Source organism: Eumetopias jubatus, unplaced genomic scaffold, assembly GCF_037043125.1.
Source record: "Eumetopias jubatus isolate StellerSeaLion01/CBP00866 unplaced genomic scaffold, mEumJub1_p1.0 scaffold_2, whole genome shotgun sequence".
NCBI classification, from domain to species: Eukaryota; Metazoa; Chordata; class Mammalia; order Carnivora; family Otariidae; genus Eumetopias; species Eumetopias jubatus.
Genome location: NW_028274808.1, coordinates 62,605,498 through 62,622,513, shown reverse-complemented (window position 1 = coordinate 62,622,513; position 17,016 = coordinate 62,605,498). Strand labels below are relative to the sequence as shown.

At 33.7% G+C, this 17,016-nt stretch overlaps 1 protein-coding gene across 1 annotated transcript in view; it reads left to right on the top strand.

Annotated features, from left to right (window-relative positions):
- TLL1 (tolloid like 1) overlaps positions 1-17,016 on the top strand; it is a 213,443-nt gene that overhangs the window by 177,816 nt on the left and 18,611 nt on the right. The window contains exons 16-18 of the mRNA XM_028104406.2: positions 754-934; positions 10,606-10,731; positions 13,327-13,454. Coding sequence (XP_027960207.1) covers positions 754-934; positions 10,606-10,731; positions 13,327-13,454 — 435 coding nt within the window. The remainder of the gene's footprint in view (positions 1-753; positions 935-10,605; positions 10,732-13,326; positions 13,455-17,016) is intronic.

Below are 17,016 nucleotides of genomic sequence, written 5' to 3'. Positions count from 1 at the left end.
AGCTCCAAGAAATTAAGAAATATCTATTTGCTTGATAAATATGAAAGGCAAAGTATCCTTTTTACTGTATCCTCCAGTGTCTGTCTCCTTTGAAATTTCCTAAGGATGCTCTTCTGTTTAGAACATAGTATTTCTGGAAGGCAGCACCAGACCAAGCCAAACTCCATGCTATTTTCACTGAACTGCCCCATATGATAAGTATAATTTTGGACTAGTTATTTAGAAATTTCTGAACCTCAGTTTTCTCATCTTTACCATAGAAAAGAATGTTTCCATTGTTAATGGTTGTTTCATAGATTAAATGTATCAATTTCATGTCACTATTGTCAGCATTAAATAAGACAGTACATGACAAGTTCTTTCACAGTTCCTAGTGAAAATTTAAACAGTTTTTTTTAAAGTCAGCAAATACTGTTCTTGTAACCATCAGCACCATCATCTCAACAAATATGCATCTCAGTTCTCCTAAACTCTATTTTTTTGGAAAAGATATATGCTGTAAATACATGTAAACAAGCACACATTGGTATATACATCTCTTGGAGATATTCAGAGCAAAATTCTCTAATCTGTTTTTCATGCCATATGCCTCATATTTGGACTCTTTCCCTGATTTTTTTTTCTTTACCTATTAATTCCAGTTTGACTACCAGAGGAATAAAGAGGGAAAAAACATGATGAATTTTTCAAAAATAAATGTCAATCATCTGATACTTTAAAATCTGGTGGCTCTCATAACCATGTCTTTTCTAGGTTTGCAAATACGATTATGTGGAGATTTGGAGTGGTCTTTCCTCTGAGTCTAAGTTGCATGGCAAATTTTGTGGCGCTGAAGTGCCTGATGTGATCACATCTCAGTTCAACAATATGAGAATTGAATTCAGATCTGACAATACTGTATCCAAGAAGGGCTTCAAGGCACATTTCTTCTCAGGTATCAGTATTCACATGCTGCATGTGCGTATCGTGGCCTTTGAAGGTGGATTGTCTTTCATTGTTATCTACTCTTCATAGTTTTCTGTAAATATAACTTGGAGGGACATAGAATGCATGCACATTTATCCTAGGTCTAACAATACTTTTACTTATAATTAGAATATTAATAATTGGGGACCTGATGAAATATAGCTGTCAAACACTTAATAAAAACAAATATTATAAAGGCTAGTGCAAATAACCCCAAATTTTTACAATAATATTTTCATACAGTGACTTATAAGTGTATTGGGATAATGATACCAGACTTCCAAAAAGTGGCAGCCTGTTTCAAAATGATTTATCTTTTTTTCTGGAATACCTGATCTGATTTTAGCAACATATTTTTTATTCTTATTATCTAGCAAATATTTCTTATTCCTCTTATGATTATATTTTCATTTATTGATAAGCTGATATTAAAATCATTCTTTGCCTCATCACTATAGAAAGGATTATAGAATGAAAACTACATATATGGAAATTACAATTCTACTAAAAATAATAGATTATCAGGTACACTAAACAATTGACACTTCTGTTTGGAATTTAATATTTTGTTTAACCAACTCATAGTAAAATTTCCCTTGGCTAGAGCTGAAATTTGATAAAATGTCCCCCAAATTTAAAGAAATACATGAAAACACCAGTGAAATTCCTTTATTTTCCTAATTTTGGAATCAGACCTTACTTATAAAGATATTATTCTGAAACTTCAAAACCAGACAAAATTACAATAAACCTTAGTATAGCAATCTGCCTTTCAGACTGGCAGGCAATTTAAAGCAACTGAATTCCAATTATATTTTAATATTAGGTAATTTGGATTGAGTTAATTCAAAGTCCATTTATTCCAATCCCCATGTGTTTAAAATTAATGAGATTTACAGTGCCTAGGGTTTGTTTGGGGTTTTCAAAGTAATTGAAGTTAATGGTTCACAAGCTCCATTGAGGTCCAAGTCATACACAGAAGGACATTCAAAATACAAGGGATCTTGGCTCTCTTATTCTCCTTGCCTTCCTTCCCCCAGGTTTAATTGCCTTTTAAAAATTCTTCTCAGGCATTAATTTAAGACGTTATTCAAAGTAGCATTTTAATATCCTATTTTGATGAAAGCAAGACATTCTTAGACTTCACTATTTTATAAATATCATGTGTTTTACAGATTTTAGGTGACTTAGTGGTTAGAGATAAAGGTTTTTATTTTAGAACCACCTAAATATTTTTTTTAAAAATTGAAATTATAAAGCGAATAAATCTTATCATAATATTAATAATATTATCAATCCTTTTACTTTATCATAGTCATACCTTTTATTTAATATTTACTTTTTTAAAAAGATACATGCTACATACATAGTGGCAAAGTATTAAATTTAAAGCTACCCAGAATATTTAAAATTCACTATCTGATATTATTGGTTAGGAAAAACTTTCCAAATTGTAAAGATAGATTGTGTCTTTAGAATGATACTATTGAAATATAAAGCATGCTACTTTAATTCTTACAATATAGATATGAAGGCACATAAAGAAGATGCTGTTCTCCAGCACATCCAAATACATAGTCTATAATAATTCTCATTATTATATTCACTTGACAGATGAAGCAGCTGAGGAGTTAAGTAAACTGCTTAGTGTCATAAAGCATTTAAACCCCCAGTTTGTCTTGGTTTATCTAAGAGCTGATCATGCCCTTTGCAAATAGCATGTTAAGTGTTACACTGAACGTATTTGTGACCTGAAAAACAACAGATATACTTTTCACTTCTTTATTAGATTAATATATTTTTTAAAGATTTTATTTATTTATTTGACAGAGAGAGAGAGAGAGACAGCAAGAGAGGGAACACAAGCAGGGGGAGCTGGAGAGGGAGAAGCAGGCTCCTTGCTGAGCAGGTAACCCGATGTAGGGCTCAATCCCGGGACCCTGGGATCACGACCTGAGCCGAAGGCAGAGGCTTAACTCACTGAGTCATCCAGGCGTCCCTAAATTAATATTTTGTAAAGTCCAAGATAATTAGCATTAAGTGTAAACTTCAAGGGGTTTCTTTCTGGTACATTGAAAAATATCAGCAGTTTGTCAGATTCATATTTAAAATACTGTGGTTCTGGATGAGTATTAAATTAATTTTACATTTAATTTCCCAGGAGTTTCTGTTAGTGTGGGGAAGATGTTTGCTCAGGAAAGGGAAGATAAAAACATTATAATATAGAGCTATCAAGAGATGACAACAAGTTCAGACTTAGTTTACCTGATGTCGTTATGGTCATCATACAAAATTATAATTACAAAAGATCATTTATTTTATTTTTTAAGATTTTATTTATTTATTTGATAGAGGGAGAGATAGCGAGAGCAGGAACACAAGCAGGGGGAGTGGGAGAGGGGGAAGCAGGCCTCCCGCTGAGCGGGAAGCCCGATGTGGGACTCGATCCCAGGACCCTGGGATCATGACCTGAGCCGAAGGCAGATGCTTAACCACTGAGCCACCCAGGCGCCCAGAAAGATCACTTATTTCAATAGATAGGCTCTATTCACATTGAAAATGTTATTTTAGAGATCTAATAATGCTTTAAGGGTAATAATATATAATCATGTGTTCAAAGTCAAATAATTCATTATATTTATTAGAACGTAGATGTGTAAACCATGGGGATATTGTATTTCACAAACAAAATTAAAGGATTTTTTTGTTTGTTAAAATTTACTCCTGGGGAATTTGACAAAATACATTATTGGGTTTATTATGACAAACTCTTTAGAAAGAAATTTAGCACAGGAATTAAGAGTCATTACAATGACTATTCTAGTTGCTTCAGAAATCTTATTCTTGAGACACATTTATAAAGAAATGTTTCAAAAGCTGGAAGAAGGATTTCAATATACTATTATATTTTCTATCACTACTATTATAGTGATAGAAATTTGAAACAACCTGATGGTATGACAGGGGGAAAATGGTAAATAAATTAGAACAAACACTTTGTGGACTTTTCTACATCATAAAGATGGTTTAATGATTTTGTGATGTAAAAAATTGTATATGATAAAATATTAATGGAAGTCTAGGTATGGAACTATCTGCACACTGTGCATACAGCTAAGCATGTGGTGAGAACAAACCTGAAAGTTGCTATATAAAAATACCAAGAATGTGTGCTAAGGTAGGAAGATGGTACTTTATAGTTTTTATCCAATTTCTCTCAGTTTTCAATTTAAATACAAAAATAACTTTAATTCATTAATTAATTTTTGAGAGAGAGTGTGTGAGCGGGTATGCGTGGACAGAAGGAAAAGGGAGAGAGAGAATCTTAAGTAGGCTCCACACTCAGTGCAGAGCCTGACACGGGGCTCCATCTCAAGACCCTGAGATCAGGACCTGAGCCGAAATCAAGAGTCGGACTCTTAACCAACTGAGCCACCCAGGTGCCTCTAAAATAACTTTAGAAGAAAAACATATCATATTTCTGTTACCCCAAATATTTCTAGATTTGTAAACATTTCCTAATAGACTTTGATCTTTGAGAGTGAAGAAACTTTTAAAGTTATCTCTTTTATTAATTAGTTAATAAATATTAATAGAGGTTAATAATCTTAACTCAAGTATTTTGTGTTGAGTTAAATTTAATAATTTTAACTTTATAGTTATTTAATAAGATTATCTTATTATAGACAGTTGAATACATGTGTTACTGTAGTGTGTTTGTTAATCAAGTGATACCTTATGAAGACTGAGTCTTAAATGCTTCTCTTTGTAATCTGTATTCTAAAGATTTCAGAAGTTGTTGTGAATTTATGAAAACATGATAAGGAATATAAGATGTTCAGCTATTTTTTCCACAGTCTTGTGCCAGGAACAATTACCAAGGATTCAATAAAAAGAAGAACTAATATTTGATAATAGGTGATTCTATATTATTTGGAAAGGAAAGTTATTAAAAAATAATTCTAACTTTCTTGCAGCTCAGTGATACATCAAGAAAAAAGACACATGAAAAAATATTTAGATTTTTTGGGGGCTCCTGGGTGGCTCATTTGGTTAAGCGACTGCCTTCGGCTCAGGTCATGATCTTGGAGTCCTGGGATGGAGTCCCGCATTGGGCTCCCAGCTCAGCGGGGAGTCTGCTTCTCCCTCTGACCCTCCCCCCCATGTGCTTTCTCTCTCTCTCTCATTCTCTTTCTCTCAAAATAAATAAATAAAATCTTTAAAAAAAGAAAATATATTTAGATTTTAATGTGTACAGTGAAATAAAAGATTTATAGCATCATTTCCAAATATAAATATTTAATAAAATAATCAAATATAGATTCTAGTTATTTTTGTACATAGCTTTTCATTTTAAATAAGCACTTTATAGACCTAAGAAATGGGATCAGATGAATGACTCTTGGATGTCAAATTCTGTCACTTCCGTATTTATAAAAAAATAAGAACCATCATAATAAATTCTGATTTAAAATCTTAACAATAACAAAAAAAATAAAATCTTAACGATAACATAATAAAATCTTTCATTAGACATGAAAAATGCTATAGCTTGAACATTTAGAAGTTATTGTATTATACAACAGGAAGTCCACAAGGCCCACTAAAAAAAATCAAAGTGTTATATACTGTACTGATTTTAGGATATATTTAAAAAACAATATAATGAAGTAATATGAAAGCAAATAAGGAAATTAGGATAATCAAAGTAAAGCTATTCAGACATGATATAAAATTGTGTATCTGTTCAGTTTTTTAGCTACATTGGAAACAACGTAAGCATTTTCTAGAAGATAGTCTGGTCCAACAATATATTACTGTTATGTTTTTGAACTGAATGAGGTTTGTTTTTCTGTTAACACTAATCACTTACTTTACATAATAGTAAAACCAAACAATTTTGTATGATTGTGGATTTGAACACAAATATGCAAACCTGCCCAGGTATATGTGATATAACTTATTTATTTTAAGTGGTTAAGCAAGGTTAACGGTATTCTACTCAGAACAAAGTATTTTTATTTAAACGGGCCAAAATTAAAGGAAATATTAGTAGGATTTTGTGCATGTAAAAATGGCAAGATTTGTCAAACTTGTTTTTTTAAAAATTTAATTCTAGCATTCATTATTTGAAAAAAATATAACACATGACTTTAACAATGAGAGTTGAACATTCTCTCCTCCTTAAACAACCGTGGATTGGTAAGAATTAAATTAGAGTGAATATTAGAGAATTTGGAGAATAAACCTCATTTAAGAGCAGTGTCTCTCACAGATCTGGTACTGGAGGACTTAGTGACTTGCTCAGTGGTAAAAATGGAATAAAACCCACCTTACCTGACTCCCAGTTTATTTCTGTCTGTAACAAATGTAGGAGTCAGATAAAATGATCTGTGCGATTTTTCTACCTCAAATTGACATGATTTCAGCAGACATGCTCTTCATCTGAACCGTCTACAATTCTTTCCTTACATCATTCCTCCTGTACACCATCTCTCTAATGGAATGCTTGTAGATATTGTTAGAAGAAATCCAGCCCCATATTATCCTAAGAAAACTGTAAATGTTAATGTGATTAGTTTCAAATAATTAAACAAAACTTTCCTATGATTTTGACAAGTTTTCATTATTAATGATTTTGAAATATTTCCATGTTTTGGAAAGAGCAAATTGTCTTTGTTGTAGCTCTCAAAGGAGTTTATTAGTACTGTTTTTTTTCCCAAGTTTTTATTTAAATTCCAGTTAGTTAACATACAGTGTAATATTAGTTTATTAGTGCTGTTTTGAAGATGATTATTTATTGTTAGGTTTGTGTTGAAAATTGCATGTGCCACGTATATGCACACACACGCATGGGAGTGTATGTGTGTGTGCATGCAGGAGTGTGAATGGGTCTATTTTATCTTTTGCCATTTCTTGTGAGTATATCTGTCATATATGTTTCTTGTCTGGTGCATGGACCCTTTACTTTCTTTTTCCTACAGACAAAGAAGCTTTCTGCAAAGAAAAAATTTTTATTTTTGAATCTTGCAAGAATTTGATACAGGTTGCCTCTTCAGTTCCATCCAGTATGTATTATGCATAGACTGATGGCTTCTGATAGTCTCAGAGAGACTCTGCAGGCCTCTGATGGGAAAATGCCACCTCCTTCTTTCCTAATAATGGATCTTTCCTTTATCTAACATGAAGCAATGGAAAGCAGATAAGTCCATTCCAAAGAAGGAGGCTAATTTCCATCTGCAGAAAATAAATGTTTTACTTCTACTCAGCAAAACATTTGTTTCTCTCGCTAATAAAAACTATTCTTAAACTTTTGTGCCTATAGTATGAAAATACTGGAAAATTTCAAATGAGTTATTGATAGAATTCTCAAATATTAAATTTATTATGCAAACAGTCTAAGAAATAGTTAAAACTGTATCATCCTCTGTTCTCTCTTTTGGATTTTCATTGTTCAAGGTATCTGTAGTTTGTGTGTCCTAAGAGGAAAAAGGGAAAGAAAATGAAAACATAAACATGTTTGCTAATAGCTCTTTTCTCTAGTTTGATGACTTTCATTCATAAGATGTCCTGAATATAATTGTGGACTTTGTCTCTTGTGATGTTGCTATTTCTCATCAACAGATCATCAGAAATCAATTCACTTTAAATAGGATAGTTTATTTACTTCTATTAAAACAAGTATCTAAAAAAATAAAATAAATATTTTTAAAATAACCACACTGTATTCACTACTCCCTAGATGACTTAAAATATTAATTGAAATAAATAGCTTTCTTTGTCTGCATGATGTAAATTGTGTGCATAATTTTAAGTATTCCAATGTTTACTGAAATTTTCTCTTCTCAAATGATTATTTGACACATGGAGGCACAGTTTTACATGTTACTTTGCTGGGTATGATAGCTTTCCTCTGCTGCTTTTAGTTGCTGTTTGCACTAGTCCAGTTTTGAATTTTAGATAAACTCTAGATTAATATATGTATAGAATATACATATTCTAGTAGTGTATTGTGATTACTCTTAATTTTCATGTGACATTGATTATGTTAGGCACCGTCAGATGTGGAGATGAAGTCAGGAAACACCAGTCAAGGGGGGAAATAGTACTGTGGATACTTGGACAATCATTATTTTTCTCCTACCCTTCTTTTTCCTCTAAAGATTATCTTAAAATTATCATTTATTTTTCCCAAACAACATAAATATGAATTATTAGCTACAAAAAAACTACTATGTAATGTAATCAATTTCACTTTCAACTTTATTTCTCTTTAGTTACCATTACCACAGCTATTGTGGTAATATTATGTTCTAATATTATTCTATCATAATACATTCTGCCAAATCTAAAGAAAATAATTCTTCCTAGAAATATAACCTAGTGGCTTGAGAGTGCCACTAGAATGAAGTTTAAATGTTAGAAATATTTTATGTACTGGAATTGCATTGATTATAAAATAACTATGGACTTAAAAATGCATGAATAATAACTTGTGTTCATGTTTGTATTTTAACATTTTTATATTGCTCATGAATGGCAATCCTAACAGGTCCAGAAACAGGTCCAGATAAAAGGATGATTTCCGGCAGTCCCTGCCACCATTGGTTCACTGAGCACTTAATCTGTTTACTAGTCAATTGCAAATGTGAACTCATTTTCTATAAACTAAATGGCTTATAGTTGTTAGATTTCCAGTGAATTCTCAAAAGTCTGGTTGACCTATAGTACAACTAGAGTTCAGTCTCTCAGGTGTTATTTTAAGATCATCAAACATTCATTATATAAACATTTTCATAGGAAATATGTAACTATTTCAGTGTAAGTAATTCTGGCACCAGAAATTTTAAATTGGTTATTTCCATTTAACAAAGAAAGTGTATTTCTACATCCGCTCATGAAGATATATTTTTTTCTGAAGCATCTCAACTAAAGTGTCTCTGGAAAGTTACATTAATAAATTTAATTAATTAATTAATTAATTAAAATCATTTACTGCTTGACTGAATTGGAAAATACAAGTGGCTGACTCCATCAGGGTAAGAAGTTATGACCTACCATCCACCCGTTTTGCATAAGTCATCCATAACTCATAAACTGTAATTTTCACTGTTGACATAATTAAGGGAACAGGGCTTTGCAATGATTATAAATCACCCTAAAATTAATTTTACAAGGCTAATTCTGTATTCTGATTTCTTAAACATGTTGATGTTCTTTTAGAGAATGGCTTTCTTTATTCTGCTTTTATTGTGCTTAAGCTACATAGTAAATAATAAAAGTGAAATGGAGGTGTTAAAGATAGATAGAGAACACATAAATCATAGATGTATCAATTCTGATATATTCTTTTGAACTTTAGGACTGCCTGTATGCATTTGGAGTATTCTGATATTGCCAATACATGAATATATCCCAGAAGCATGTGTGTGCTATGTCGTGTAATCAGTCTCCAAAAATGGGAAAACAGATGTGTTCTTAAAAATTACTATCAGATTCTTCTATAAAAATGCTTTTCCTAAACCCATTTCCATAGAGTGAATATTGATTTGATAAAAAGGCAAAACTAGCTTTAGCTATCTGTGTGCCTCCGTGAGCTCACAAATTGTCACTTGAAAAATCAGTTGACAGTATAAATTTTTGAATTCAGCCAACCTCTGATATGACTGTCATGTGTCCTTTTTGTTCTCTATGCTGTGAGAGTGATGAAAGTCTGAGTGATGTGTCATCATCTATGTGTGTCAGGAGCAATCTGCCAGTTTTGACTTTAATGGACAAGCCAGCCATGGAATGACAGCTGAATGACATAGTATGGTGGCTGATGCCTCTCACTGGATTGACTGCCTGCTAATCTCGTTTGGCTTTCTTCCCTGTAGTGAATTTTTTGGCTATTCCTTAAAGCTCATATTTCCTATTCTAACCTTTACTTCTAGCACACTAAAAGCCTTTTCAGGGAATTACTTATTAATAAACTGGTCTGCTGGAGTAGATTGGTTTCAAATATATAAATTAAGTTACTTCTTTAGGATAATCTAATGAATGATGCCTTTTTCTGTCTTGAATGGTTATGAAGTGTTCAGATTCATTAATGCTAACCATAACAGCAAAGTTAACAAAAAAAAAATCAACTGCAGTAGTCATACTGAGTGATTTTTTTAAAAGTTATTATACACAAATTTTGGAACCTTATTTAGCCTCTGTCTCTACACCATGGCTAATATATTGAAGGATTTCCCTCTACTTAAATGCAGTTCTGCATTTATTCAAACTACTCACAATTTTAAATTTATTTTTAAAAATTGGCAATAAATGTCTAGGATTAGTTGGAAAAAGATTCATTCATTTCCTCTCTCCTACTCAGAACTCCTACTCCAACATAGGAGTGAAAGAGGTTACAAGTTGTCTTCCTAGAGTCAACAGTCTTAGAAACTCAATTCATGGTACAAGGCTCCAAGCTAAACAAGGAGTGGGTAAAACTAAGACACTATAAATTTGGGGGGGTTTGTTTTATGTTGGGAACAAAGAAAGCTGTGACTTAGTTTACCCTTTGCCAGTGTTAACCACAGCTAAAAGAGTTTCCTTTGATACCCTTTGTTTCCAAAGCTACTTTACTAAACTGTGGAGTTATCTTTTTGCTAGACAAAGACGAATGCTCCAAGGATAATGGTGGGTGTCAACATGAATGTGTCAACACAATGGGAAGCTACATGTGTCAGTGCCGTAATGGATTTGTGCTGCATGAAAATAAACATGACTGCAAGGAAGGTATGAAAGAGTGTTCTTTTCTTAACACCTAGAATTGCATGCAGTTTCGGTAAAGCACTGCTTCCAAGTAGAGTTAATCATATCAATGAGTGATATCATTGTTGACTGTTCAAATGTCAAAAAAAATATGTGCAGCATTCAGAGATACAAGGCATACTATTGGAACCTCATAATACCTAAAGGTTCTGCACTTCACACATGGGTGACATTAGAATAACTTTGTGTAACAGACATTGGAGTGGCTATGATGCCATCTGGCATCCAGAAAAGCACCACATTATCCCCAGGTTCTTGTAGCACAGACCCTATGACAGTCTCCATATTTAAACTTGACTTCTGCTAAATGTTTTGCATTTGGTTTAATTTCCCTCCCCAGAATATCATATATGTGCTACATGAGTGATGGCACTTTAAATACCAAGAGTATCAAACTCAAATGCCTACCAGAGGAAAGACATTTGGAAAATGGTAGATACTGTGCCATTTAAAGTTCTAAGTCATGGGTTTGGCCAAAAAAAGAAAAAAAAGGAGCATTCTAATAGCACAATAGTAGGCTATCAGTTTTTGACCCCTAGGCCTTATAATATTCTGATTTTATAAAAAAACAGTTATCTTTATCTCCTTAACCAGTATGAGGTAGATGGGAACAAGAAATAGTTACTCAGTTCTTATTTCATCCTTTGAGGATTTGCTTCTGAATTTTCTACTTAAATTGGATTTATGCCCATTTTGAAAGAATTACTATAGCAGATTTTATAACTTTAGTTATTAGCACATGTAGATTGGTAGGTCCCTGGCTGGAATCACAGTTAGATAGCAGCTCTTTGTATGAACATTGGATTAGTACAGGATATCCTGAACTAACTCTTGTTCCATTCACTTCCTTTCAAATATTGTCATATGTCAGTTTTTTTCAATTTTTTCATTGAGCCAATGATATTGCTCAGAATCATAGGCCAGCAGAATTTTTTTCCCCTCTTTTAAGTTTCTTATGTGAGGATAAACCCATGAGGACTCCGATATTTGTAACTTAGTACAGTATTCTGTTAAATCAACAGGCTGGGGAATAGTCATGCAGTTATAGAAGATAATTCAGAGAAAAAAGAGACAGCTTTTGTAAAGTATGCATATACCCTGTGGCTCACAAGTAACAAATATAAGTTAGATACCTTAATTCTTTGTTTATTACAGTAAATATTTTCAAGAAAGGATTTCATAGGAAACTTGCTTTTAGATAGAACGATATTTAGGTATCCCTAATAAATCTCATTTTTACTGCCAGTAAGGGGTTAGGATTTTTTTTTTTACCTCTGCTATCATATGGACACCTTCTACAATTTAGTAGCAAGCCTCTTGGCTTTGTTTTATAGGCTATTTCCAGATCCTGGAAACTCCATATTTCATATGGCAAAGCAGGGACAGGAATAATGGAACTTAGAAAACTGTTAGGATCTAGATTCTAAGACTTGCTACATGATCCTACATGGTTTGAAAGGAGCTGAATTTCTTCTCTTTTTTGTATTCCTATGCTAGGAGTCCAAATCTCCCTATGGAAACCTACCACAAGTAAGAGAAAGATCTAGTAGTAGGGAATGCAACAACAGCACATTTATGTTGGGCATCATACCCTTATTGCACAGTCCTGCAGTGTAACAGGTGTTTTGTCCATATAGTAAAGAGTTGCCCCAAAGAGATTTCTTGGAAAATATCAGAGAATTAGTTGTGTTTTAGAATGGGATACATAATACACAATAAATAATTCCCAGTCTAAACTAGGATGTGTAGGGGCCTGCTTCATAAGTTACAGAGAATGGACAGACCCTGAGGATATTAAATATTTTTTTGACATTAAACATTTTTGAAGTGTGATATTTACAATGTAGAATAGTCTCCTTTAAGCTAAGGTAATTTTAATTGTGAAAAACCTAAAAGAAATTTCATATTAATTGAATGAAATAGCCTTCAAAATTAGTTTAGAAGCTATTTCCATGGCTAGTAGCTGTTCATTTATTTTTCCCCTTAGTGCTGCATTTTACTTTGATAAAATTAAGGATTAATTTACTTTAACAGCTAAAATTATGGTTTAGGTATCCACATGTTTACTTTAAGGGTGAGAGAAAATGTAAATACATGATCCATAAGATGACTTAATGATGTTAATTAGCTATAAATGATGTTTCTGCTAATGGAAAAATATGAATTGAAAGTGGCATATCCATTGATTATCATTTGTGACATTGCGTTAAGTATTTTGCACATGCCAAGTGTTAATATCCTCGATTGTCAATATATTTTGCTCTGTTAAAATCTGAGCTTTCAGATCCAGCAGTTTAAACTAGTCCATTTTCTTTTAGGCATTTATCTAATTCATTGTAAACGCTTAATTTCATGTGAGCAAAAAAATAAACATTGCCTGATTATGATCTACAACATGTTTGCCAAAGCAGATGACTATGATAACAGAGACTGGAGTGGTGATTAGTTAGTATTCAGGAAAATCTTTTCAGCAGCATAGGGAGCAAATAAGCTACTTTCTTGCTGAACCAATCCTGGGCTGGATTTCCATACTGACTGCTATTATTGTTACTGGCACAGCTGAGTGTGAACAGAAGATCCACAGTCCAAGTGGCTTCATCACCAGCCCCAACTGGCCAGACAAGTACCCAAGCAGGAAGGAATGCACATGGGAAATCAGTACCACTCCTGGCCACCGAATCAAATTAGTAAGTGAGCTCGTCCTTCTTCTTTCTGTTAAACTGACTGCCCTTGTCTTTCATGGCCAGCACATGGAAATAAAGTGAATGTTTATTCAATTGAATTGAATTAGTGGGCAGCTGGAAAAGATTTTCTTTCTTATGCTTTCCTACTTACACTAAACAAATCCCTGATTTCCTAGATCAAGATGACAGTAATGGCAGCCGTGCAGTTCTCATATGGTGTTCTTATCCCGGATGCTTTAAAAGGCATTACCAACGTTGCTGCAAAACAGTAGGCTCTCCTTCCTAACATGTTATTGGTCATAATGTTTCCAAGTGGGGAGATAAAGGAAGGAACAAAAAAGTCATCCGAAATTCAGCAAGAAAGAAATAAAATAACTATTCATATAAACAGAGCATAGTACTGGTTGTGTCAATTCTATATATCTTAAAGACAAAATGCATGTATTTTTTATAAAACAATGTTGTCTTGTAACAAGTCATTTTTGCATAACATAGTTGCCTTCCTTAGACAGATACTGGTATCTTTAGACTTCCCCTAAATTCACATGTGAATGTAATGTTTGTCCTTCCTCCTGTGTTCTCTGTCTTGCGTTCTGTCCTGATCATCTGGTAATATATATTGTTTCATTATAGCCTGCAGAGTACTTGAAGAGTATAATGTAAGGAAATAATCATAAGAATACAGAAATTTTAACAATTTCCCATAACATGCTGTTGTCAAAAGCAGGAGGGAATGCCAACCAGCAAGGCTCAGGACAGTCTAGTGGCACCATAATAAAGGACAAGACATTGTCTTGAGAAAGAGGCTACCGGTCTGCATATGGTAGCTTATTGGACCAGTCCAGCCATGAGGTTAATTTTAAAACTTTGTTTTTAAACTTTCTTTTCAGTGAATTTGGTGGGGTGGAGGAGAAGCATTACTTATGTGTGGCATTATAATAATAAAATTAGAGAATGTCACCAAGACGTTCATAGCCATCTTATGGAGTTTCTTGCAATCACTGTATTTGTAAAATATCAGTAACTGACTTTCCAAACAGAGACATCAATTTATTTCAGCCACTCTTTGGAAGGATGCTAGGTGAAGAGATGACAGTATTGTGGGAACAGGATTATTTGGCAGTCCTATCCAAGGTCCTGATTGAGAGGACCATTCTGAGGCTTATGGGCTGCGTTCTTTTTAGCAGTAGCTAAAGAAATTGGAAAAATAGATTTTCTGAAGACATTGTATTTTGTAGATCCACATTTTGTCTGCATTACATTCCTTCTGTCTGAAGACAGATTTCTTCTATATTTTGTGTAGGGTATGTCTGTGCAGTACCACTATTTAAGGATATTTTCATTGGGTATAAAATTCTAGGATGACAATTTTATTTTCTTGTCTATAACACTGACTCCATTATTTTCTGGCTTTCATGGTTTCTCATAAGCCTGTTATAAATCTTATATTTATTCCTTTTTTCCTATTGTTATCTTCATTTTTTTAATCAGAAGTTTGAATATAATGTATCTATGTGTGTGTGTGTTTAGAAATTTTGTGGGATTTATTCTTCTCAAAATTCTCTGAATTTCTTGCATCTGTATTATGATGTTTGTTAGAAATTTCTGAAAATTCTCTGCCATTATTTCTTCACAAAATTCTTTTTTACTATTGTCTCTCCTTTCTTTCTGAGATTCAAATTGTACATATGCTAGACTGTTTTATATTATACCATAACTCTTGGATGCTCTGTTATTTTTTTGTCACTCTTCTTGAGTCTAAGTTTGCATAAATTTCTGTGGACCTATCTTCAAGTTCAGTGATTGTTTCTTTGGCTGTCTTGAGTCGCCTTGATGAACTTATTAACACATTCTTTATTCCTCTTACCATGTTTATTTCTAGCATGTTCATTTGATTCATTATTACAACTTTCATGTTTATTAATTTGCTTAGGTTGCCAAAACAAAATACCATAGACTGAGTGGCTAAAACAAAAACAAAATATTTTCTTACAGTTTTGGAGGCTAGAAGTTCAAGATCAATGTGCTGTCTGGTAATGCCTCATCTCCTGGCTTGTAGATGGCTACTTTGTTGTTATATACTCACATGGCCTCTCCTCCCTGTGTGCACAGAGTAAGCTCTGGTGTCGCCTGTCCACTTCTTAAGTGGACTATTTGGTTTTCAGGCGGTTGAATTAAATAAGTTCTGTATAGATTTTGGATAGTAACCCTTTATCAGATATGCACTTTGCAAATATCTTCTCCCATTCTGTAAGCTACCTTATAGTTTTGTTGATTGTTTCCTTCACTGTGCAGAAGCTTTTTATTTTGATGTAGTCCCAATAGTTCATTTTCACTTTTGTTTTCCTTGCATCTGGAGACGTGTCAAATGAGAAGTTGCTGTGGCCGAGGTCAAAGAGGTTGCTGTTTGTGTTCTCCTCTAGGATTTTGATGGATTTCTGTCTCACACTTAAGTCTTTATCCATTTTGGATTTATTTTTGTGTACAGTATAAGAAGGTGGTCATTTACTAGCATCTGGAGCATAATAATCATATTTACCTTATTTAATTTATAGTTTTTAAAGAGAGAGTACGTGAACAAGGGTGGGGGCAGAGGGAGAGGGAGAGAGAGAATCTCAAGCAGGCTCCACACCCAGCACAGGGCCTGATGTGATGCTTGATCTCACGACCCTGAGATCATGACCTGAACTGAAATCAAGAGTCAGATACTTAACAGACTGAGCTACTTGGGTGGTGCCCCAATCATAGTTACTTTAAATTCCATCTCATAGTTTAAACATAGGGGTTATGTCTGAGGCAGTTCTGTTCATTATTTTCTGTTTTAGCAGTGTGTTTTTTTCACTTTTCTTGCCTTTTTTGTGTGTCATGTGACTTTTTAAAAAATTCCTGACATTATGTGGATAATAGTAGAGATTTTATGTCTGGAATTGGACACATCTCTTCTGAGGCTATTAACACATGTTTGTATGGAAGTTGATGTTGTTGAGGAAATATCTAGTTAGTAAAGCTGACTAAAACTTTGGGTTTTCTTGTTCCTATGATGACCTTCAGTGCACCATTGGCCTTGAATTCCTTTTTCTTAAATTGGAGGCTGGGATTTCAATGGCATTTCACAATGTTTCTACTTTATCTTTAGCTTCCCTGTTCATCTCCACCATGAGTGATTTCCCTCTCCACACTTTGTACTCCCCAGTGGTAGACTGTACTTTCTTCTTACTGGGTGCTTGTTGCTCTGGGCAAGGGCTTCACTGTTGTCTTAGTATAGCATCTACCTTAGGACCTGATGGTTTAGGTATCAGAGATAGTCTTTCTCAGTGGTCCTGTGTCTTTCCTCTGTGGCAACCAGACTCCATCTTATATCTCTGATTGGTCTTCCATGAGAGTTTCTTGTCCCTTCCACAGTGGTAGCAGGCCTCTACTGTCCTTGCTGTAGGAACCTGTGAACAGTGCTTCTCCAGAGGCAGACGTGGTTTATTTTGGGGTTTTGTTGTTGTTGTTGTTTTGCCCTTCGCCTGGCTACAGTGGGTCTGTATCTTTGCCCTGTGGTGACAGGGTTTTCTTTCCT